This window comes from Erythranthe guttata, chromosome 5 (genome assembly GCF_056151865.1).
Source record: "Erythranthe guttata isolate IM_541 chromosome 5, IM_541, whole genome shotgun sequence".
NCBI lineage: Eukaryota > Viridiplantae > Streptophyta > Magnoliopsida > Lamiales > Phrymaceae > Erythranthe > Erythranthe guttata.
Window position 1 is genome coordinate 2,039,296 of NC_142537.1, and position 24,447 is coordinate 2,063,742.

At 33.4% G+C, this 24,447-nt stretch overlaps 4 protein-coding genes and 1 non-coding gene across 6 annotated transcripts; 2 read left to right on the forward strand and 3 right to left on the reverse strand.

Annotated features, from left to right (window-relative positions):
• Positions 1-3,007: 3,007 nt before the first annotated feature.
• On the reverse strand, positions 3,008-3,980 carry LOC105966026 (E3 ubiquitin-protein ligase RHA2A). Its single transcript, XM_088818499.1, has one exon. It carries the CDS (start codon positions 3,861-3,863, stop codon positions 3,342-3,344), a length of 522 nt encoding a protein of 173 aa, XP_088674625.1. The 5' UTR covers positions 3,864-3,980; the 3' UTR covers positions 3,008-3,341.
• A 4,356-nt stretch (positions 3,981-8,336) lies between these two features.
• Positions 8,337-13,939, reverse strand: LOC105966136 (nuclear poly(A) polymerase 1). The gene is made up of 13 exons (XM_012990693.2): positions 13,796-13,939; positions 12,987-13,618; positions 12,313-12,390; positions 12,122-12,229; positions 11,363-11,425; positions 11,119-11,280; positions 10,759-10,872; positions 10,617-10,679; positions 10,181-10,510; positions 9,847-10,011; positions 8,939-9,736; positions 8,761-8,834; positions 8,337-8,623 (listed from the first exon to the last, which is right to left on the reverse strand). The coding sequence occupies exons 2-13, from the start codon at positions 13,101-13,103 to the stop codon at positions 8,578-8,580; spliced, it is 2,118 nt and encodes a 705-aa protein (XP_012846147.2). The 5' UTR covers positions 13,104-13,618; positions 13,796-13,939; the 3' UTR covers positions 8,337-8,577.
• A 1,058-nt stretch (positions 13,940-14,997) lies between these two features.
• LOC105966035 (DNA replication complex GINS protein PSF3) lies at positions 14,998-17,562 on the forward strand. Of its 2 annotated transcripts, none has more exons than XM_088818500.1 (7): positions 14,998-15,185; positions 15,494-15,593; positions 15,689-15,760; positions 15,885-15,985; positions 16,407-16,505; positions 16,975-17,114; positions 17,203-17,562. In XM_088818500.1, the coding sequence occupies exons 2-7, from the start codon at positions 15,549-15,551 to the stop codon at positions 17,307-17,309; spliced, it is 564 nt and encodes a 187-aa protein (XP_088674626.1). In that variant the 5' UTR covers positions 14,998-15,185; positions 15,494-15,548; the 3' UTR covers positions 17,310-17,562. The 2 variants fall into 2 exon arrangements, with proteins under 2 accessions (XP_088674626.1, XP_088674627.1); XM_088818501.1 differs by lacking the exon at positions 14,998-15,185 and adding an exon at positions 15,332-15,388.
• Positions 17,563-17,786: 224 nt separating this feature from the next.
• On the reverse strand, positions 17,787-17,869 carry TRNAL-UAA (transfer RNA leucine (anticodon UAA)). The gene has a single exon. It is a non-coding gene; the product is annotated as a tRNA-Leu (tRNA).
• Positions 17,870-18,010: 141 nt separating this feature from the next.
• LOC105966153 (fructose-bisphosphate aldolase 3, chloroplastic) lies at positions 18,011-20,499 on the forward strand. Its single transcript, XM_012990715.2, has 6 exons — positions 18,011-18,432; positions 18,855-19,124; positions 19,245-19,354; positions 19,446-19,536; positions 19,619-19,888; positions 19,980-20,499. The coding sequence occupies exons 1-6, from the start codon at positions 18,268-18,270 to the stop codon at positions 20,256-20,258; spliced, it is 1,185 nt and encodes a 394-aa protein (XP_012846169.1). The 5' UTR covers positions 18,011-18,267; the 3' UTR covers positions 20,259-20,499.
• Positions 20,500-24,447: the final 3,948 nt, after the last annotated feature.

Here is a 24,447-nt window from a genome sequence, read left to right on the forward strand (position 1 = left end):
GATTTCTATTGAATTATATATCAGAAATTAAACTGTTACTCTTTTTTTTTCTTTTTTTTTCTTTTTTTGCTAATTAATATCTTTCCCCTTCTAAATTTTTTACTTGTTAATATGATCTAGTAGTTAAATAAATATTATAATATATATATATATATATATACTTTTATTCATTTTGAGAATATATACATAGAATTTAATCATCGTAAATAAATGGATTAATTATATATTTGTTTTCTTTAAATAAACTTCTATGAGAAATTCAAGCCCAATTAATTGTAGCAGTAAAATATAGAGTTGGGCTTAGTGTTTATTTTATCAGATGGGCTTCGTATCAATATTAATGTGGGCTCTTAGATAAAGCACAATACTAATTCTCAAAAAAAAAAAATTGGGCTAATAAACTTTCCTTAGAAAACCCACATTAAAATTTTAAATTTAGTATTTTATATATCATATCTGAGTGAAATAAATGAAAAATAATACAAGAAATAGTATAATAAATTTAAAATTATTATATTAAAATGAATTTTGTTTTGCAATTGGCTTCAGAAGAATACTCAATTAAATTAATTAATAAATGCATCTTCGATTTCGAAATTATTAATTTTATTATCATGATATACTTACAATTCATGCTACAACATGTTTTCTTTTTTTTTTTCATAAAATATTTAGGTTTATGTGCATGGATGAAACAAGCCACGTATTCCTGGGTTGTCTAATACCAAGATTTCGCGTGTCTTTATTTTGATCGATTGGTCGCCACGTTGGCTGGCTGATAGCTGGGGTACGTGGACGGCCACGATTAACTCTCTTTTAGCATGACTAAACAAATCTCTACACGTTAGTCCAACAAAATTATTAATTAAAAAATTAAATCCAAAGCAGAAACAAAATTAATTTTCTGTTCAAAAAGTGTAGAATATTTATAAAAATAATAAATAAATTAAATAAAAAGCAATTAATTATTGGGTAAATTACATCTACATCCCTGAGGAATGCTAAAATAATTTTAATGTACATGTGATTTTGATAATTACAGTCACACCCCTGAAACAATTATCGGAGCCAAGATTTCATGTTCTGGGACCGACTATATTTATTTTCTGCGGGGCCGTTAGTGCTACCATAATCGAAAATTTATAAATCTTATATAAAATAATAAGGATTTAAGAAATGTTAGTAGTGTTATGTCGCCTCTTAGCTCTATGTTGCCCTACCACTGCCTGAAACTAATAGTCCGTTTGATCCTTAACGGAATAACTTATCCAATGCATTATTTTGTTGGGGTTTCTAATGTTTTAGGGAGATAAACTTAAATTACCGATGCTTTCTTAAAGTTATTTAAGCATACCTGATATGGAATTTGCAATCTGCAAATTGGAGGGTGCCGACTCCATAAAAAAATATTTATAGTGGGACCAAAATTTATCAGGTCGAAAATGACACAATTACAACTTTGTCACACTCACCAAAAAGTTGCAACTTGCAGATGCTTTTTACATTATATTTATTTATTTATTCAATTAATTAAACTCAGAAAAATATATATCAAAAAATACAAACAGTCTTTTTTTTTTTTTTTTTTTTTTTTTTTTTTTCTTTTTCTTAATTTTCCCTAGCCACCACACATTTTCTTGCAAGTGGTCACTGCGAAAATGATTCAGCACCCAACTACAATGAAAGCAATTTGCAATTCCCAGCTTTTCATTGGTTACTGAAGATATTTAACTAATTTGAGGGCTATATTGGTCTTTTTATTTTCGAATTAATTAGAGGAAAATATTGATATTTTAATTGAGAAAAAATATTGTCTAAATATAACTAATATTATAACTAAAAATTAGATGATAAATAAAATATTAATTTGGTGTTATTTTTGTCTTTTTTAAATTTTATTATTTTACAAGGTTTTGATGATTTGTGCTTATAAATATGTTGTCAGATTTTTTTGTTGTAACAGTGGTCTTTTGAAGTTGAATATATGGGAATGGGACCATCCCATATAACACTCTTTATCTGCTTGTCTATTTTTACTCCCTTTTTCTGTCTTTTATTTCAGTCTTCACGTGCAAATGGTCCCTATGTTAATTCATTCATTCATTCATTAACTAATTATGATAGTTGTTATTGTTAATGATGCTACCAATGATAATAATTATAAACTAAGCCCCTTAACTAGTAATAAATTACGAAAAAATTCCACATGTCTGGGTAATTACAATCACCTCATCAACTCTGTCTTCTTACATGTTCACTCTTGCGGTGTAAAGTTTAGTATAATCTTCGAAATTATGTGGAATATTCTTCAGTTTGTGGCCGTTTAACTCCCATTCGAACTCCACATTTTGAACAAGATGATCACATGATGTGTTTCTTGGCTCATAATATCATATTGTAGTGTATCAGAAACTATATTTTGCATAAAACGAGAACAAATTAGAGAACATTCAATGGAATCTAGAAGATTATGTTGAACTAATAGAATGGACGTGTAAGAATATTTTTAGTTGAGGGGAGTAATTGTAATTACTCAAACAAAATGAAATTTTTCGTAATTTGACAATAGTTCAGAGGTGACCGTAATTTAGCTTAATAGTAATGATATGGCATTGTTTTAGCTCGCAAACACCCATATGTTTGGCCTTTTAAGAAAGATTTAGAGAAATAATAATTTCTTTTAGGAAAGTAAATTTCATTAATTGGTTCATATGACAATTTTTATAATTTTTTTTTTGTAGTTTTTATATCTTTGAATTCTTAGAATTTTATTACTTTGATTTTTAATGTTAATTATAAATTAAAACGTATATAAGTTAAGCATTCATAACTTTCAGCATTTATCGGATGAAGAAGATTTGATTAAATAGCTATCTATTACGCATACATACAAATAAATGTGCGTGATTATATGTATATTTATATTTCGAATTCGTTGTAAATAATCAAGTGCATCATCTAATTTCCCCACTTATGTGCATGCTCAACTAAATATACATATTTTGAATTTTCTTAACTATTTTCTTCAATAGAAAAATACCGATTTTCAAATTATAATTGCCAACTAATAACAATTATTTATGATACAAAAAAAAGATTAATAAAAAAAATGTTACAGTAGGTGAAAGGAGCTCCTATGGTAAGGAACACCTCAAAAACAGAGGATAATTTCCCAAGAAAAAGAAAAGGGAAAAAAAAAAAGAAAAAAAGAAAAAGAAAAGTGAAATGTCAAAACTGCCACCAAGTTTAACCTGGAAAAAAAGAGATTAAAAAAGGTCCCAAAAAACACACATTCGCATCAAACTCGTCACCGCCACGCGCCGCCGTGGTTCTACACTACATCACTGAGACGGGAACCACGCGAGGAGATCTTCAGCGACGCGCCTGCGCGTGATCATCACGCTCTCTCCGGACGCGAGGTGCGTCCGGCAAAGGGGGCAGTTGAAGTTCAGGTGGTTGAGCCAGCCGTCAAAGCAATCCTTGTGGAACACGTGGCGGCAAGCTAGCCTGCGCACGTGGTCCCCCTCGTCCAGCCGGTTCAGGCACACCACGCAATCCACATCCAACTCGCCGTCAACTCCGTCGGACCGGTTCCGGTAGGAAAAAGCCCGGTTCAGATTCAATTGGTCGCAGAGCACGACTAGGTTGGCCAGACCGGCGCCGGCGACCTCGTATAGAGAGCTCTCGAAATGTCGGCGGTGGTCGGCCCCGGCCGGATCGAACCGGGGGGAGAATAGGCCGAGGCTGTGCAGGATAGTGAGGAGAAGGGAGTGGAGATAACTTACGCTCTTTCCGACAAGCACCACCATAAATACGAGGACCGATTCCGATGACACGTCGGACAGCTGATTTTGTAAACCCATCGCGTTGTTCGATTAACTGATTGTTAGTGTTTCATGCAATAATCTGGTTGTAATATTGTGTTTGAACATATACTTATATATTAATATATACTCTGTGTGTGTGTGTTTATATATATATATATATATATATATATATATATATATATATATATATATATATATATATAATGTATGTATAGATGTATGCGTGTATACGTGGAGGAAATGAAGGAAGGACAGGCAAGCGAATTATATTGCTTATATGGATTCAGATGGGTAGGAACCCATTAATATTTTAATCCCAAATTACGGTCAGCCCGAGGTAATACGAAAAAACTCGATACGTGCCAATTACTGAACCGGTAAGTTCGATATTTAGTTATAATTAAAAAAACAAATTTTAAATATTTTTGATAAAATTTCGATAATTGGGTTACTATTGAACCGTACGGTAAACGGTATGAAAATTTGGCGTACCGAAATTTTGGTCAATTTTATAGGATGAGCACCTCTAAATTTACCGATTGAAGAATTTTTTCATAAGACAATAAATAGTTGATGGGTGATTGTAATTATGCAAAATAAGAGAGATTTTGTGTTCAAGGGGTAACTCTAATTTGCACATATTTGAATTAAATACATATTTTTATTTATTTCTCTTTTAGAAAATAAAAAAAATTACGAAAATTGCATAGACTAATAAATAAGTTTCCGAGTCCAGATAGTGACATCATAATATGTCACTTTAATTATTTTCTTACTTTTTACATAGGGGTGAGAAAAAAAAATCGAGGAATCGGATCGAAAACCGAAAAAACTAAACCGAATTGCACCGAACCGAAGTATACACCGCATACTCGGTTTTCAATTTTTTGTGAACCGAAAATTTCGGTTCGTACTCGGTTTTTCAAGTAGTAAACCGAACCGAGGAACAAAACCGATATATATATATATATATATTCTTTTTTTTTTCTTTTTTTTTACTTGAATAAATTTCAATTGATTTTTGGGCCTACGTTTGGGCAGGTTTTTGGGCTGACTTTCGGGCCAAAATGAGCTCAAAACCGGACCGAAAACCGAACTATTATTGAAACCAAACCCAGAATTTTATGAACCGAAACCGAGAAGGAACCGAACCGCAAGAAACCGATCAGTTTGGTTTTTGGTTCCGTAGGAACCGAACACTTCGGTTCCGGTTCCGGTTTGTGGCTAACACCGAACCGAACCAAACCGTTCTCACCCCTATTTTTACACAAAATAAAATAAAAATAAAAATCAGAATAAAAAAAATCCTTGGTGTCAAAAATTGATTGTAATTCACAAAAGTTCATGTATGGGAAACTTGTGCTGAAAAGATACACATTAAATACATCACTACAAGACAAGATAGGTGGGCCCCGTCATGGGTTGGATATGAATATCTTTTGAAGCTGTTTCATTAGATGAATTTTATTTCATACAAAATCTTATTTATTTATTTTTAATACTTTATTTATTAATTATTATTAGTACAAAATAAATAAATAAAAAGTAATAACAACGTGGACGTATGCAGACCTTAATCTCTCAAGCTCCCTACTTTTTATCATAACCTCAGCAATTAATTCATCCTTTTTTGTCATCTATCTTAATTAAGCTAAACCGACTTATACATGCATTTGTCACAATATTTGCCACAATTTTTTTTTTTATATATATTTTTTTATTATTATTTATTAATAGTTAAATACCTAAATACACTTCTTCTTAACTAATATATGACTTAAATGTTATTTGGCATAAACTTATAAACTGTTAAAAAAGAGTTTCTAACATGTTTTTGAGCTTATAAACTCTTTTACAGTGTTGGTAATTTTTTTTTAAAAGAACCTTTTTGACTTGAACATATTTATTGACTAATGTATTTATATAAAAATATTATTAACTTGAACATATTTATTGACTAATGTATTTATATGTACATCTAATTTTATTTAGTTATGTATTTTGTGGTCCCCACAGGCCTGAAAATATTGTCATGCCTGACGACTGGCCAGGATGAAATAAGTTTCGTGTGATAAATTAAAGCCGTGTTTGGCATTTTTTTTAGTTCCTAAAGTCTTATCTCTTTTCCATAAATAGTATAAACAAAACTAATAACATTACCTAATACAAATATATATATATAATAAAAAAAAAAAAAAAAAAACTTTGGAACGTGAAATGATATGAATAATATTTAATATTATAACTATTAGATGTAGGGGTGGTTTCGGTACGGTTACCGAATATTTTGTTCAATACCGTGTACCTACCGTATCTTTCGGTATTGAAAAATTTTATACCGTTACCGTACCAATAATTGCGGTATACCGTTATTCGGTATACCGTAAGTTTCGATACGGTATGATCGGTACGTGGTAATCTACCGTACATCATTTTTTTGATGAACTCGGATGATACCATAATTAAGATGAATACTAAATAAATGCATAAATACAACAAATTAAGCAAATGAATATGGTGATCGATCAAGCAATCTACATGAATTTACATTATACAACCGTAGTAGCATATGTTGCTTTAATTAACTAATGCTTACTAAGATATCTATAGAAAAATTGTAGAAACTTGTAATGAGCAAAAAAGTTTGATGGTTTAAGTAAGAGAAATAATTTTTTTTTTTTTTTTTTTTGCAATAATGCAAATGAAACAGAAGACTGGGAACTCAGGGGGAAAGAAAGGGAAAATAAAGTATGGCAAAAAGTATTCCACCAATAAGTGATTAATTGGACTTTGAAACTAAAGAAGTACGTGACATAAACAACTGTAACGAGAGCTAATATTGAGTTTGCATAAATATATGAAGATAATAAAAAAATTATAATTATGTATATATAATATATATATGATGTATCATATCGTTATTCTTGTTTTTTATTTTCTTTATAATATTTGTTGACTATATTTTTTTTTATCTAAAGTTGAATATAAAGTATAAAGTTGAATATTTGTTGAATATATTAACTAATTTTAAAAATATAAAGTTGCGGTACGGTACGGTATTACCATGGTATTGAAGATACAATACCGCTACCGTACCGTAAGACAATGGTACGGTACCGATACCGTACCAAATGTAGTGGTAACCGAAAGTTCGGTATTTATTCGGTAATTTATGGTAGGTATACCGTGGTAATCGGTATTTCGTAATTTTTGCCCAGCCCTAATTAGATGTATTAATATATTAACAAATAATAATAAATAGTAAATAAATAAGTATTCATGCACGGAGAAAACATAGTAAAACGACAAGTGTCACTTTACGCGTGCCACGTAAACGTAACTAACTGTATACTTTTAATTCACAAAAGTTTATGCTGCGAAAGTTGCGCAATAAATAATAAATAAATAAACAACAAAAAGTAATAATAAATAAATGAAAGATAGTGGGGCCATCAATTACATATGGTAAGATCTACACAAATATCTTTCGAAGCAGTTTCATTAGATGATTTTGTTTTGCAAATAAATATCTCGAGATTTTTTTTTTATTATTTGCAAATAGAAGTCAAAAACTAGCCCAATATACTAATTTAGGCCCAAATAAAATAACCAAAGAGCCTGTTTGGTCTATGCTTATAAGTTGTTTAAAAAACTTATAAGCTGTTTAAGAGCATATAAGCTCTTTCAATGTATTTGGTATTTTTTTTCAAACAATTCAAATATTCAAAAAATAAGTTGTTGGAGAGTAAATAATTTTTTTTTCCAGGGTACATTTAGAGGGTGTTTGGCTAAACTTATTTTAAACAGCTGATAAGCTCTTACGTCTAATAAGATGTTTTAAGAGCTGATAAGCTGTTACATCTTATTTATTAGATTTATTTTTAGAGTATTTGGATAATGAGTTTATTTTCTATTTTTACTCACTATAAAATCTTAATTAAAAAGGTGGGGTAGATGTATTTTTTTAAAAGATCTTATTTGCTCTCCAACAGTTTATTTAAATAAAAATTAAGATCTTTTTTCAAAAAATTATCAAACACTTTGGAAGAGATTATAAGCTCTAAAACATCTTATAAGCTTCTTTTAACATCTTGTAAGCTTAGTCAAACACCCTCTTAGTGATCTTTTTATTTAAGATCTTATAATATGTAAAAAAAATAGCTTATATGTTCATTACCTTAAAAACTAATTCTGAAAATAAGACGCAACAACTTATCAGCTCTTAAACAACTTATGATATGTAAAAACTTATCAACTGTTTAAAATCAGCTAATTCCTTAATTTCAAGTAATTGAGATGCCACCACATCCACAAAATCAGCTAATTCCTTAATTTCAAGTAATTGAGATGCCACCACATCCACAGCTCAAATTATTTTCTTCAATTTGATGATTTAAACTCCAAAGTAAACCTAGTTATAACACTTATAATTAGAAATATAAACTGGAGGGCATAGCGGTAATTAACAAATTTAATTTCAGATGAGACCAAGCTAGAACAAAGGCAGGATTCAGTAAAATATTTCAATTTTATTATCAAAATATAAATCTCATAATAGTACAGCCAAGAGTCGAAAACAATCTCGATTTGCATTAAGCATCTATTTAAGTAACAGATTTCCATAATAAAGTCGAAAGATATAAATAGTTTACAACGATTTAGGGTGAAAACAATCAATAACTTCTCGACAATTTTATTACATCTTCGTACTTGAAACGATCTTATAACTCGAGATGTCCTGAAAATCCCTTTATGCACTGTTTCCAGTTGCCTTAGTCAAAGAGGTGAAACTGAACCTGCAAATTAATCAGAGTGAGTCACATATACAAATCAGGATTTTCTTGAATTCAATTCCGAAAATCTGGTGAAATTTAATTCAAAATCAATCAAATAATATGTTGTTTTTTTTTTTCATTTTCGTGTAGAGAGATACCTAATAATGGGCTTCTGAGTTGGCATGTTCGCTGATGTAGGCACGGTTGCAGTTGTTACCGATAATTCGAGAGGCTACAACAAAGAGGTTGAAGTAAAAAAATCAAAAGCTAGTTTGCCATTTTACGATAAAAGATAGAACAAAGAAACAATAAAATATATAAAACTAAAAAAATAACCTCGAGCTCCTCCAAGTCAAACTTTTGTTGAATAACCGAACAAGTGGGCCCCTCCCCTGGTCTTGCTACTCCTGTCGCTAACTCCGGTGTGACAGGCACAGATGTTTTTAAACCTTCAATTTCACCGTCGTATTGACTTTCACTCTTCAACTCCACAGCCCCATCAATTTCTTCCGATAAACCTTGGAAATTAATAGTTTGTTCAGAAGAAGATTGCTCGATCAATTTGCTTTGACCAAATCCCGTAATTCCAGGACCATTGCTGGATATATTCCCAGGAAATCCCGAGTTACTTATAGTATCAGCGAAATTATTAAGCTGGATTTTTTTCCTCGCAGGCGAATCATCCAACGAAGTGGAGTCACTAGCGCTAACAGCACCTCTACTGGCTTCGTCTTGCTGCTGCTTTCTCTTCTTCCGACCCGTAACAGCATTATCGGGCTGTGGGGAATTCGATCCGGGCAATCTTTGAACAACGGGGCGGATCTCGAAACCTCTGCCAGTTGGCGGTGGCGGGGGGCGGACCCCACCTGGGAAGACGAAGCTGGGTATCTCCTTTCGTTTGACGTGACAAACGTTGATCCACATTGTTGCCTTCAAGGAGTTGTACATGTACACATCACGCTTGAAATCGTCCACAGTCATCCTTATATCGAATTGTTCGGTGGTGGCTTGAGGGTTGGGACTTTGCTTCCTTCGCAAGCCAGTGAAGTAACTGTGATAATTTGGCTTTGACTTGTCTGAAAATTCTCCAGGGTATGGATGGCACTGCAATGCCCCATTTGTGTCCCTTTCAATCTGGATTATTCACAGCAAAAATTGTTTTAACATATACATGTGTGTGTGTGTGTCTATATATATATATATACATAATAAATTAAGCCAATAGCAAAAAGAGTTGGACAGACCTTTAAAGTAAGCCACCTTATTCTGGACTCGACCCAACCTTTCCAATTCATCAAGTCCTCGGCCGTCTCTGCTGCTATGTCGATTTGCAGATAATTCCTGTATGCTTCAAAGAAGGCGAAAGGCTCGAAAAGAGAATCCCAGCTAGCATTATTTGCTTCTATTGCCTATAACACACACAATAAATGGATCTGACATAAGGAATAACACAGCAAACAGAAGCACTAATCCCAAAAATCAAGTCTTGAAGCACAAGAAAGCATATCTACATACGCGAAAATTAAGGTTTGAAATAAGAGAATGAAAATTAAGGTTTGAAATAAGAGAATAACGTACCTCGCATATTTCTTTCCCTCTCTGAAATTCTTCGGTCATGACACGTAAAGTGCTTGAAGAGACATTGTAGCTAGAGTTCATGCAGGGATATGCAGGGGTTATTATGGGCATCAGGTGTAACGTGTCCTTGTGATTTCTTCTAGGATCCCAGAAGTTAAGTCCTAGAGATCCTTGTTCGATTGGACACAACATCACAGGATTTGGCCATTTCCACAAATTGTATACCCTAAAAAAACGAGACACCAACATGCTGGGAAGAGCGTTTGGGTACAGCTGGCAAATGCGGGCAACAAGCAGCGCCCAGTTAATACCACCAAGAAAACCCGTGACCTGTACATATGGAAAACCAACTCAAGTTTAAAACACGAACTCAACACAAAAGCCAAATTGCTCGATACAAGTGAAAAGAAAGAAGCTACGGCATTAATCTCCTTACATTTGAATAAACTCCACGCCGCTTCGCCCATAGCCTCATACATCTCAGTGTAGTACGAAAAGTCTACATTGTAAAAAATAAATAAATATACGAATCACTCTGAAGACAAAGACTTCAACGTTTAGTTTTACTGATCACAAACCTGAATATTTGGGACCAGGCGCAATATTTGATCAGTAACCCTACAACCATTGAGACTACGAACAGTCTTGTCATCCACATTTTGCAGAATAGATTCTTGTGAAATATCCAAATCCTATAAACAAAAAACAGCACACACAAACAATAAATTTAAAAATAATAATAATAAAAACAAATCATTAAAGGCTTTCAGTTTTTCACTATTGCTACAGCCCCTAAACTAGATAAACGGTAAACAACAAGTACACAGCTTAAATCAGGTTTCAAGGTATCAGAAAAGAAAATGAAATTCACGAATATGGTACACGAAATAAAAACGAAAAGCTAAAAACTCATTACTAGAAACAACAAAGGTCCATACTTCAGGAATAACCCAGAGGGACACGTTTGCATAAAGTAGATCAACAGAGACACCATTGAATTTGAACTTCATCACTGGAACATGAGCTTCTGATACTGAATGCAGCTCTTGTACTTCAGGCATCTCCACCAACATTCTGTAAAGTTCGCCAAAGAAATCTTCCTGTATTTGACAAAAGTTATTTTTTCTCGCAACTGACAAGTACCAAAATTCAATAGGATATAAAATAGAGAAAGCGTCTTACATTTCGAGTGGCATGCTTTGGTCCAACACACAAGGTGTCTATATCAGCACCAGGACTATGTACCTAGAAAATAGACGAAAGCAACTAAAAGTCAATCCTCCAATACACGCCTTGCACCCCTCCTATAAAAGAACACACTGTTTCGACGATTAGAGCCAGGGGATAATTTGTATAATAAATATTCATCCTTTCCCATAACTGGTTACTTTATTTTGCTTTTTGCATGATATTTCATGTATTCGTCAGTTAATAAAGCTCGTGCAATGCAATCTAGATATCTTCCTCTATTTAGGCCCAACCACATAAAAGTATAAAACTTAAAACCCGTTAACATTTCATGTGAAATAAGTAAAAGTAAAAGTAACTCCAGTGCCAGCAAATAACACACGTAATCCAGTGAAACATATAGAACCATGCACATTCGCTCGTGAAGAAGACATATATAATCTTGTATCTTAGCTCAACTTTGTATAACCGACATATGTCTAAAATGTAATTTGAAAGAAGAATTTGAAAAATTAAAGTAATGTTTGATTGTATCTCAGTGAAGGCATTTGAGAAGATTTACAGACAATTTTATTTACGTAGCCGAAGATACTATCCAAAAAGAAAATAGCTAATCATTTTTTCACTTCATCGAGTAGTACTATAATTACCCTGACCATAACATAAGAGTTTCAACTTCAATTGATGGAAGTAAGGTAAAATTTGTACAAATGATAAGCGAAAGCACAAAGGAAACAAAAAAAAAAATCATACCCCAAGCCGATAAGAACCAAATGTGAAAATTTTTGCGTTCGCCTCCTGTACTATCGACTCATTATAACCTTTGGCACGGCTAATATTCTTCACCCACGTCTTCACAATCTGTGAAATAATCCAAGATCGGAAAATTAGCATCAATCTATAAAGAAAGAAAAAAAGTAGAGAGTTGAGTTTGAGTAGACAACCTGGTCCAATCTACCAAGAACTTCCTCCCTTGCGATAGCTTCTTCATGACTTTCGTACAATCCCGCATCTACAAGAAACTGATCCCATACACAAGTCAGAACACACTTATAAACCACTTCCACTTGATAATGATTTGATTTACTTCTAACTATCGCAAAATTCATAAGCTAAGAAAAATTCAATGTTGTTTCAATCAGAAGTAGCTAAATGGAGGAAAACTGTAGCTGTAGACAATCAAAATTTTAAGCGAAAATCAAGTTGTAGTTGCGACAGAATTTCCATTTCTCGAGAAAAAGAGGAAGAAGGGACAAAAGAAACTGAATTTTAAATAAATAACAATAAAACCCTCGAACAAAGTCAGATTTTGCCTATAAAAAAGAAGTAGCTTGTCTTCTTTCTGTTTTACCTCCCTAAGAACATCAATAAACTACAATCAAGTTAACCACCTAATTAAAATGCATCATCGATCAAATTGAATGACAATCATTTTCAATTCTGACAATGAATACCCGATTCCATTTCAATGCCATAACTGAACCTTAGAGAATGAAACCACATAAGTATTTCGAATAGAATAGCTATCTCCTACTTGAACCAAAAACAACCCCAATCACACAAAGAAACTGAGCAGAACATATGTACAAAACTCATGAGAAGGATATATAGAACCAACCTTTTCCAACTCACGAGTCTTGATAACATCAAACTCACTTGGGCCGCCAGTTGAAATCGGCTCAGATAATCCAATACGAGCTGCAGTAGCCTGATTACTCAATCCAGGGCTACCCATCAACTATCCTCTTCTCAGCAATTGATTTGTTTCAAGAGATTTCCTCTCTTAAATTGGGTGAAAGAAGAAAAATAAGCTGATGACAATATAACAACAAAATCTCCCTTTTTTTTATTACCAATAACAGTTAACGATCAACACTCAACAATCAAAAAATATATTTATAAATAGCTATATTAAACAAATGATCAATTATATTAAACAATTGATCAACTAAAAAAATCAAAAAAAAAAAAAACAAAACAATATCCTTCGATTTTTTTATTGAATTCCAGAGAAAGCTACAAAAGAGGAAAATACAGCTAAAATTAATCGACGAAACTCTCCCTCTACTATCAATCTCTCTTCTTCTCTTTTTTTTTTTCTTTTTTCTTTTTTCTTCACTCTCTTTTACAGGTATACTACGATTAAAATCGAAACCCTAATAATTGAATCGAACGAGGCTTCAAATCTTTTTTTCCTCCTCTTTTCTTTCTCGATAATGTGTTTGGGTCTTCTCGAAACGGCCGGAATCCCTAAAAATCAATTAAAACCTGAAGTTATCCACAACTGAAAATCAATTATATCTACTAATTAACACGATGATATATATATATTTGTAATTGCAAATATACACATATATATATATAGAGAGAGAGAGAGAGAGATAGAGAGATATAGATAGAGAGAGAGAGGGGGAGGAAAGTGCTTACAAAAGGAGAGTCGTCGGCTGAGGAGGTCGTGATCGGAGAGAATTTGCTGAAGAGAAAAAAATTTGAGAGAGGCGACAAAGGAAAATAAGGGCAGAAACAAAAGCGGAGTAATTAATGATATCCGTAATTAATTAATACTTAATTAATTCATTAATAATGGGTTAGGTTGAAATTGAAATGCTGTAGGAAAAGTTCGAGACTTGAAAGTCAAACACCAACTCTGACCCACTATCCAAAAATTTATTTTAGTTTATTTTTTCCTAAAAATTGTTTTTTTTTCTTTTAATTATTTTCCTAGACTATGAGGAAAATATTTAATATTAAATTAGAAAATATATTTGTTTGTTGACAATATAGGTCGGGTTTTTATCTTGTAAATCGTTTTTGGCTCCCGATCACTATACTTTGAGCACTGCATTCCTTTCTTTTAATTTCTGCTTACAATGAGCTCCCTACTCATCCGAAAATATCTGAAATGCCCTTCAATGATTGAATTTTGAAAGTACTTATCGATTGATTTCGAAAGCATTTATCAAAAGTCACGAGACCAAGACCAGAGTGTTAGGCGAATGTGTTTTGTTTTTTTTTCGCGAGGATGATAACTTCTAATTTTATTGAATGTTAGAATGGTTGTGTTATAGAGGCCCGATCTTTGCCTATTGCATCCATGGTGGATGTTACACGAAAAACATAATGAAAATGATGAATAAAAGGTTAGAAAAATACGTTCACGTGATTGGACAATTGTGCCCGAAACACGAGGAGACCTTGGCAAAATATTAGATGGCCTCACGTACCATCGGAGTTGATTGGTCTAGCAATTGGGTCTTCGAGGTTCGTGTAAACAGTATATTATATGCGGTGAGTTTGCAGCAGAAGATATGCTCTTCGAGAGAATGAAAACTCACAAGAGTGTCGTGTAAACATACTTGTTCATGTATTACCGAAAAGAAATTGTCCGTGTGCGACTCTTGTGGCCCGGTTGGTTTGGGCCCGTTGCCATGTTTAGGTGCATACTGTTGTGGGCCTTTTGAATCCTTTTAAAAATATAGTTCTATTAAAAATTTAAAATCAATGTCTAAATTCTACTGATAATCTGTGCTTAAATTCCTATTAATTAATTTAATCATTTTAATTATTAAACGTTTATTAATTAACAACAAAAATAAATAATTACTTAATTAGTGTAAACGCTGGCACGAGAGAAGGTTTCATTTGAATACCGAAAAATCAGCACTCCCTCTCTACAAAAACATTTCCCCCAATTACTTAGCTCCAGGTTTTGGCGCCACTGAACAAAAACTTGAATTTCAGTCAATTAAAGTTTTCGATGCAAACGAATTAATTGTTTCTCACTGCCCGGATTTCGCAATTTGCTTAGCATTATCAGGTATCGCATCTCTCTCTCTCTCTCTCTCTAGATTTCGATTTCCTTTTGCGTTTATTTACTTTATTTAATTGCTCTGCAACATGCGTAGTAGTCTTCAACAGATTCGCGAGGTGTAGGGTTATAATCAATTGTATTGTTTCAAAGATGTACAATTGTTCTTCTTTGATTTGGTGAAACTGATTTTAGATGGCCGCTTCAATTGGGTAGTTTAATTCAATTGGGGATTTCTGGCCTTTTTTATTTCAAAAATTGGTGAAAGTTCGTCTAACAATTTGTTTTCTGTGTGTGTGTGTGTTTTAATTTTCCAGATTGCAGCTTTAAATAGCTTTTGGAGGTTGATTTGGTTATACTGGGATCGATTTCATGGCCGGTTATTATGATATCGATGATATATTAGCAGAAGAAGAGGTATCTGCTTTAAATTCTTGTTCTGCAGTTTTTAGAGGTGAAAAGTTGTGATTCTGATTTATGTTTCTGTTTTGGATCGGGCCCTCGAATTTTAGCTCGTTCCATCGGTATTCCAACACGATGCAAATGGGGTTGGGCTTTTTGACTCGAGCGATGATACGGATAAGGTATTTTTTTTTTTGTGGTAATGGTGCTTGTAACTCATAATTCATTTAGTAGTTTAAGCTTGTGAAGAATAGGATGTTCCTATTACCATAAATCTTCACGAAATACTCGTTGTCTTGATTTCAGGTGATAGCTGGTTCAAGAGCAGAACTGCCCTTTTGGCTGGTCCGCGAGTTGTATTTGAGACAACTTATATCTATAAGGGTTCCTCCGTGTTTTGACAGAGAGTAAGATCTCATTTTAATCCTAGATTATGCTTTTATTGATATCTATAAGTCGCCATCAAGTGGTTTTCGTTGTTTGCATCCAAGAAATAATTTGTTCTTGTTCTTTGGAAACGAGGCTGAAAGCCACAGAGATGCGGAATATGTCATTTTTTCTTCCTCTTCTTTTAGTATAAAGACAGTGCTAGAAAGTTGAAGTTGTACACATTTGAACTGAATATGTTTTAGTAACTTCTTATGCCATCAATTCTATCTTCTATTTCCCTTATTCTTACCGAGCATAGTACGAGCCCTTCACAGAACTTTTGTAATGTATTAAAAGTATTTGGATAGTATTCGTATATTATTTTGTCAATATTTGAGTTACTCTTTCTTTTTTTCTTCTCCTCCTTTTGTGCTTAATTTCTATTTTGTTCCTCGGCAGTTCTAAAACACGAGAAGAAATAGGTGCTGATGCCGCCCATGTGGATCTAAAGAGTCGATGTGCATATTTTTATACACTAGGGTGTAAGATTGCACCACTGTAAGTTTCCTCCACTCCTTTTGTCATTTTCTTAAAATCCCGGTTTCCTGCACATTCTTCCTTATTTGCCATACTTGTGTAGGAGAAAATAAATCAGAAAAAATAACTCTTCAAACTTGTTGTCTGCGTGTGCAGTAAGAATCTCAATACTTTTTTATCCATCTACCTAAAAACCTTAAATTGTAATTAGTTTTTATGACTTCAAATTGAAATGGTGTTTGAGGAATATATGCATTTTCCTTGGTTATAGATAAAGAAAAAGCTATGGACAACGAGTATTTAGCCACTCAGTTATTCGATATCATTACCCTGTTCATTTCATTATGAAGTATACTTACGTTTAATATACGCATCTTCTACCCTAAGAATGCTTTGATTTTCAAATGATGTAACCGAACAAAGACTTAAAACGACAGCTCATCATATAAAGTTATCACCGAGCTCACCTGCTTATCTTAACAACGAACAGCATAGGTGACAAAACCATAGGGCCGTTTCTTCTTGTGGCATTTCGGACCAGATACAGGGAAGTCTTGATTAAGGCACATACTCTGTCACTTTCGGTGGCTCCCAAATACTTGATTCTTCTTACTAATGAAGAAGCCAAACGTGAGTTCACTTTCTCCTTATGAATTTCAATTTAAAGGGATTTTGCGTTTAACGCCTATATATATATTGTTATAATTTGTTTTTGAAGTGTATGAAGCTGGACAATCTTCGATAGTTGCGTTTAAAAAGTGGCGGATGGGTGGGCCCAGATTCCAAATGGCCCCTGTTCTTGGACGGAAGAGGAAACCGACTTAAAAACGGTGGTGGTAAATGGTACAGCCTGTTCCGCTACATGTGCAACATTCCTTATACTAAATTGTGAGGTTCTCCTCAAGTTAGATATTAATTTCAGTAAATTAAAATGATTCGTATACTGCACTGTGAACTTTAAGATTGTTGTCACCTAGGTTTTTCTGTAAACTTGTAATAAAATCATCATATGCCGGGCAGATTTTGTACACCCCTTAATTTTTTATTTATTTCTTATGATTTGACTTGGCTCGTTCTATATTTTTTTTTTTTTTTTGAGTAAATTCAAGTCCATTACAAGGGAAAGTAGGGGAGGGAAACTCGAAACTTTAAAAAAGGGATCTATGATATCAATATATAAATATATTTTTAATGCAATTATAAAAAAAAATGCTGGCAAAACTTTAAAACAGGGATCTATGATATCAAAGTATCAATATATAAATATATTTTTAATGCAATTATAAAAAATAAAATAAAAAATGCTGGCTATGGGGTTCGAACCCATGCGCACTTATGTGCAGAAGATCTTAAGTCTTCCCCCTTAACCTCTCGGGCAAACCAGCTTTATGTGAAAATGCTTGTGAAATTACATATTAATAATAACAATTAGAAATATTTCGGCTGAAACAAAAGTCCACCAACCACGTTAGGGGCAAAAGAGGAAATTTGCTACACCTGATAGATACTCACAAGTCACATCACAAGTAACAGTGAGTTGGTGTTTGGTAGATCCGCATGGTGAGATTGTCGACAAGCTGACTGTGTACGAGTCTCCGATATAAACAATAAAAACTACGGCTTCTTTCTCCGCCTTTTAATAATTAAATAAAATAATAAAATAAAAATAAAGCTAACCTCATTTGCCCTTCCTATACACGAAGAGCTTCCCCCTTCTCTCTCTCTTATTTATTCTCTCTTTCTCTCTCTAATTTTGGTCACACAAAAAAAACAACAGAGAGTGATGGCGTGCTCAAGTGTGGTCAAATTGAACGCCGCCTCCTCATCGTGGACCGCCGGCCAGAAGTCCGTCGTCAACCAGCGCCCTGGATCGGCATCGCGATTCCCCGCCCGCCGCGTCTCCGTCGTCCGCGCCGGATCTTACACCGATGAACTCATTAAAACCGCCGTAAGCTCTCCCGACGTTTCTCGATTATGAATTGTAGATTTTATATACACATATTGCGTTGTTTTTTGTCTGTTTGAGACTTAATTTTTTTGTTTTCGAATTTTATGCATGATTTGTTGTTGATGCAGACCGATCACAGAATTCTAATTTATTTATTTTTCGGACTGTTTGGAGATTTGTATATGTTGAAAAGTAAAATGATTTCATTTTCTTAAGCAATTTGAACTGGCTTTTGAGATTCTGCTGTTTGGAGATTTGTATATGTTAACACTCTAATTTAGAGAACTTGTTCTTATCATTTCCTTGAATTCATTTTATGTGCTGCTCCAATCATATAAATATCAAATCTATGTTCGAGGGTTCGAACTCAACTCGAGTATCTTAAACTAAAGCCGTTTCTGTTTTGCCTTTTTTGGGATCAGAAATCAATTGCATCTCCAGGCCGTGGAATTCTTGCAATCGATGAATCGAATGCGACCTGCGGAAAGAGGTTGGATTCGATAGGACTTGATAACACGGAAACAAACAGACAGGCATATAGACAGCTTCTGTTGACCACCCCTGGCCTGGGCGAATATATATCCGGAGCAATTCTCTTTGAGGAGACGCTCTACCAATCAACTACAGATGGAAAGAAGTTTGTTGATTGTTTGTCCGATCAGAATATCGTACCTGGTATCAAAGTTGATAAGGTGAGGTTTAATTATTTTTTTTTTAATAGAAATATGTTTCTTGGGATTCTTCGATATATTGGACTTTGGACTAATATGAAATCATTTCTAAATTCATGGTTTTGTTTTTCCGTTTAACAGGGTCTGGTTCCCTTACCAGGATCGAACAACGAATCTTGGTGCCAGGGATTAGATGGACTTGCTTCACGTTCTGCTGAATACTATAAGCAAGGAGCTCGTTTTGCAAAATGGTATGATTTATATTGCGAAGTGCATTTGCTGATTCGTTCGAAGGATAATTTTGAGTATTGACCTTTTTGCCCTTGTGTTCTACTATTTTAGGAGAACTGTTGTTAGCATACCATGCGGTCCTTCTGCTTTGGCTGTTAAAGAAGCAGCTTGGGGTCTTGCTCGTTATGCTGCTATTTCTCAGGTATGTTCTAGTTTTGCTTCTTCAATCTCTTCTCTTGGAGGAAACAATGAAAAGGATATTAAATATATGATTTTGCGTCCAGGATAACGGTCTAGTGCCTATTGTAGAACCCGAGATTCTTCTTGATGGGGACCACCCCATCGAGCGGACACTTGAGGTGGCGGAGCGTGTATGGTCGGAAGTTTTCTACTACTTAGCAGAAAACAATGTTGTCTTTGAAGGAATTCTGCTTAAGCCCAGCATGGTCACACCAGGTGCCGAACACAAAGAGAAGGCTTCTCCAGATACCGTTGCCAATTATACCCTCACCATGCTTAGAAGGAGAGTGCCTCCTGCCGTTCCAGGAATCATGGTATTTACAATTATACCCTCACTATGTTTTGTTTTCTTGATTTTTTCTTTTTTATTTATTTTTTTCCTCGGTTTTTTGTTTGTGGTTTTAGTTCTTGTCGGGTGGGCAATCTGAAGCAGAGGCAACATTGAACCTGAATGCAATGAACCAAACTCCCAACCCGTGGCACGTGTCTTTCTCATACGCACGAGCATTGCAGAACACAGTGCTCAAGACATGGCAAGGGCGCCCCGAGAACATTGATGCTGCACAACAATCACTTTTGATACGTGCGAAGGCTAACTCGTTGGCTCAGCTCGGAAAATACTCGGCTCAGGGCGAGAGTGACGAGGCTAAGAAAGGAATGTTCGTAAAGGGCTACACATACTAAGTTTGCCCTTCCTTTTCTTTTTCTTTTCTTTTTTTGCATTTTCTTGATTTAAATTATGTAATGCTTGAATAATATGATAGTACTAATAAGTTCCGTAGAACGATTTCCCGAGCTTTGGCCTTTAAAAGGTGGAGTTGGTGAAGTTGAGGGAATAGTTGCTTGTTCTTTTTGTTTCTAGTTGTTGAACTGAAACATTCGGTTTGAACCATGATTTTGATCATATTTTCTGTGATTTTGACAATTCATAATTGCGTCCAATTACAATTTGGACCTACAACTCTTTGAAATTGTAAATAGACCCCAAAGTTATACCACTTGATTATATGGCCCACCCGCGGCCCATTGAAAAAGTCCCATCTGGCCCGTGGTCACAGCCCATCCGGCCTACTGTTTTCACGGGCCGACCCGCCCGGCCCCTTAATCCATTTTATCTTATTTTGATGGGCTGCCCTAGACAATTTTTTTTTTTTTTCAAATCATATAATTAAATAGATTGAGTTTATAAATTTTAAAATTATTTTAAAATTCTATATATATGTAAGATACATATTTATTAAGGTATTTTTTGATATTTTATTAGATGAAAAAAAGAAAAAAAAAACTCATAAAAGTAGAAACTTAATTGAGCCAATGGCGGGCGGCCCACGAGCCCATTACGGGCCACAGGCTGGCCCAGCCCGCGGAGTAAAACTGAGGTTTAGCCCGTGGAATTATATTGCTGGGCTGGGAGGGCTGAATACACGGGCTTGCTTCGGGCGGGCTTCACGGGCCTGGACTATGGGCGGGCCGCAGTCCGAAATTTGTTCATCACTATTGGGAACTAATCACGGCCCGGAGTAAAATGGGCCTAATATGTCTTAAGCAATCACCCTTTCCAATGGCCCAATGGACCATGATCAATAGGCCATAACAATAATTAAGACCTACAATTTAATACGGCCCAAATAAATATTCAGACTTTAAATTTCTGGATCATTATAAGTACGTAAATTCAGATTTATTTTATTTTATTAGGTAAATTACGGATTCCCTTTTTAGGTAACTACAAATTTACATTCACCCTTCAATTATAAATTTATCTTCTAACACGTCGACTCTTATGGTGTCAAATTCAACAGAATTTTATAGATTATGTGAAATGTTTTCTAGTTTGTACTCGTCTTGTGAAAAATGCAGTTTCTGATGCACTACAATCCGATATTACAAACCAAGAGACACATTTGATGATCATCTTGTTTCGAAACGTGGAGCTCGAATGAGTTGATACGGGTACAAACTGGAGCATATTCCACATAATTTATAGAATTCCACTAAATTGACACTACAATGAACGCGTAAGAAGATTCATAGCTGGGGAAATAGTCGTAATTACCAAAATAAGAGATGGTTTTCGTAATTTAACCTTATATCAGAGAACCGTAATTTATCGTAATTAAAATATAATAGAGTGCCTCGAAAAGCGAGATTGATCTGTGTGTCGGAAACATGGAAGTGATTAGATAAATAATGTTGAGATAAATGGAATCTGACCATATAAGTTCCAGACAGGTTGGGAACCTATGCTCCTTCATTTCCTTAATTCTCACTAAATATGTTTTCTGCTTTTCTCTCTCTCTCTCTTTTGTTTTTCTGTTTTTATTTTATTCTTTAATACTTGATTAGAAAAAGTCGAAATCGAAATCGAAATCGAGGGTTAAAAACTTGATAATATAATAAATTAATTTTGAACAATAATATTATGTCAAAAAAGAAAGAATATTGTTTTGATTATCTCTTAAAAATATATGAAATTATTGGTGACAGAATGTTAGAGCAATAATGTGAAATTATCAAATTATACCAACTAAATAATTAAATTAGGTGACAAAATAATTTATTAGGTTCCAATAATTAATGATAAAATAGAAGAATAGAAGTATATATACACACACACTGACACACACACACCAACTCTCTCCCAAAGAATGAATCAAATTATGAAGTAGTAACATTTCATAACCAATATTTATTTTTCTTGAAGTATGTATGTTAATGATATTTAATTAGCATAATCCTTTATTTACCGCACGTGGCTTACGTTATCAATAACCCGTAGAAATAGGGGCACTATACATATAAATCATTGACCTAATCCAACAATACATGATGGGCTGATGCCTAAATATTTGTCATTACTCTGTTTGTTTTTGCCACCATTAGTTTAAGAGTTTAGTGTCATATTTTTCAATTGAATTGACACTAAATTTCAGGGGACCCCTTTTTATTCCCTTCTTATATATGTTTATTTATTATTAGAGAGTTGAAATTCGTTTTTGCGAAATCTCTCGTCTCAGGCCCCCCCATCTCCTGGCCCGACAAGTATATAATGAAGAATGTAAATCATAGTGACTCAACGGCCCGTTAGGGTAGCAAACGCGGATCTGGTGCCCACAAGGAACTAATCTTCATTGGAGTAGAAATTCGGGCTAAAATTTGTTTTTTAATTACACAATAAGTTTTAGCAGGGTGACGTCATTATTAATTTAAACTATTGTAATTAGTGCAGCTTGATCTTGGATCTTAGATTTGACCAGGTGCTTACCTGTTAACCTATATTATTATATTTCTGGCTTTCTGCCTTTTTAAATTAATTTCCAGGCCAATTATTTTATGGCTTAATAGTACTTTCACCCTTAATATATGATCTTTTAGCATTTCGTACCCCAATAAACAAAAAAATAATATTTTACACCCCAAAATATAATAAATCATTTATAACCCACCTGATTTGTTTTTAAAGTTAATCGGAGCAATTTCGGCTTTTTAGTGGTATTTTTTCGAGGTGTAAAATATAGAAATCGGACGAGAACAATGAAACACGAAAATTTGTAGTTATTTGAGTTGACTTTTCAAATTCTTGGTATGAGAAAAATAGTGTAAATTGAATGAAGAATAATTGCTTTCTTTTATAGCTAAAGAAACAATATAATGATGGGAATAATTACAAATAATACTTTTTTTATAATCAATAAATTGGAAAATGGTAAAAGGCCAGTGATATAATAGCTTGCATATAAATGTGAGGAATAAATAATTAATATATCATTATCAATAAAAGTGGGTACGAATATATTGATGAATAAAATTTTGTCTTATGCTGTGCAGAATCTGCATTATCAATTTGGATCATTGCCTTTTAAATTGTTTCGTTATTTTATTTGTTATTATTATTATTTTTTAAATAATTTAATAAATAAATTTGGGCCATTACTTTCAAAGTGAGCCCAATTGTGTTGCGGTCCCCGCCCCCCTAACAAAAAAGTTCAAACAACAAATTAATGCAATTAATTGTTTATACTTTCCATAAAGGTTGTGTTGAACAAAAAAAAAAAAAAAAGGAAATAATTTATGATTTTTTTTATTTTTTATTTTTTAGTTTTTTTCTGATAATCTGGTTTAGGTGTTTGCAAAATTAAATTTTAATTATATTTCTCTTAAAATAAGTTATAATTTGATTTGAAAAACACATCATGAACCTGTTTAAAGTTGATTTACAGTGTACTTACACGCACTCTTAACTGTTAGAAATTAACACTTAATATCAACTTAAGTGGTGTTTGCAAAAGCTTATTAAGTAGAAATTATGAATTGTGAGTTAAGTTCGTTTTAAGTGTTTATTCCTCGAAATTGGGGGTGTTTGCAAAATTTTGCTACAAAATCACCTTAAATATTATAATCTATAGCTTAAAACTATTTAGTTTAAGAGAAGCAAAAATAAAAGTTCATGTTGCAAACACCTAAAAATAGATTATGAGCCCAAAAAAAGTTCATAAACTATTTGTAAATGCTTTTGCAAATACCAACTTAACTAATAATTACTAACTTCTGCTTTTAAATAAAATTTTTGAAAAACACCACTTAAGTAATATGCTCATAACTTTATACTAACACTCCTCATATATTAGGCCATTTCTATATTAGTTTTTATTTATTTATAATTATTATTTCATATCCTACAAAATTAGAAAGCAATTATTTTAAAAACAATCAAATTGTAAAGTTTTCCATTTTTTGATTTAATTATTAGGAATTTAATAACTCAAAGTTAATTTCAACTTACCAAACACATGATATATATCCATTCATTGATTTGATTATATGCCTAACTTTCAACCATGTGAAAATAGTCTTATGTTGATTTAATTATATG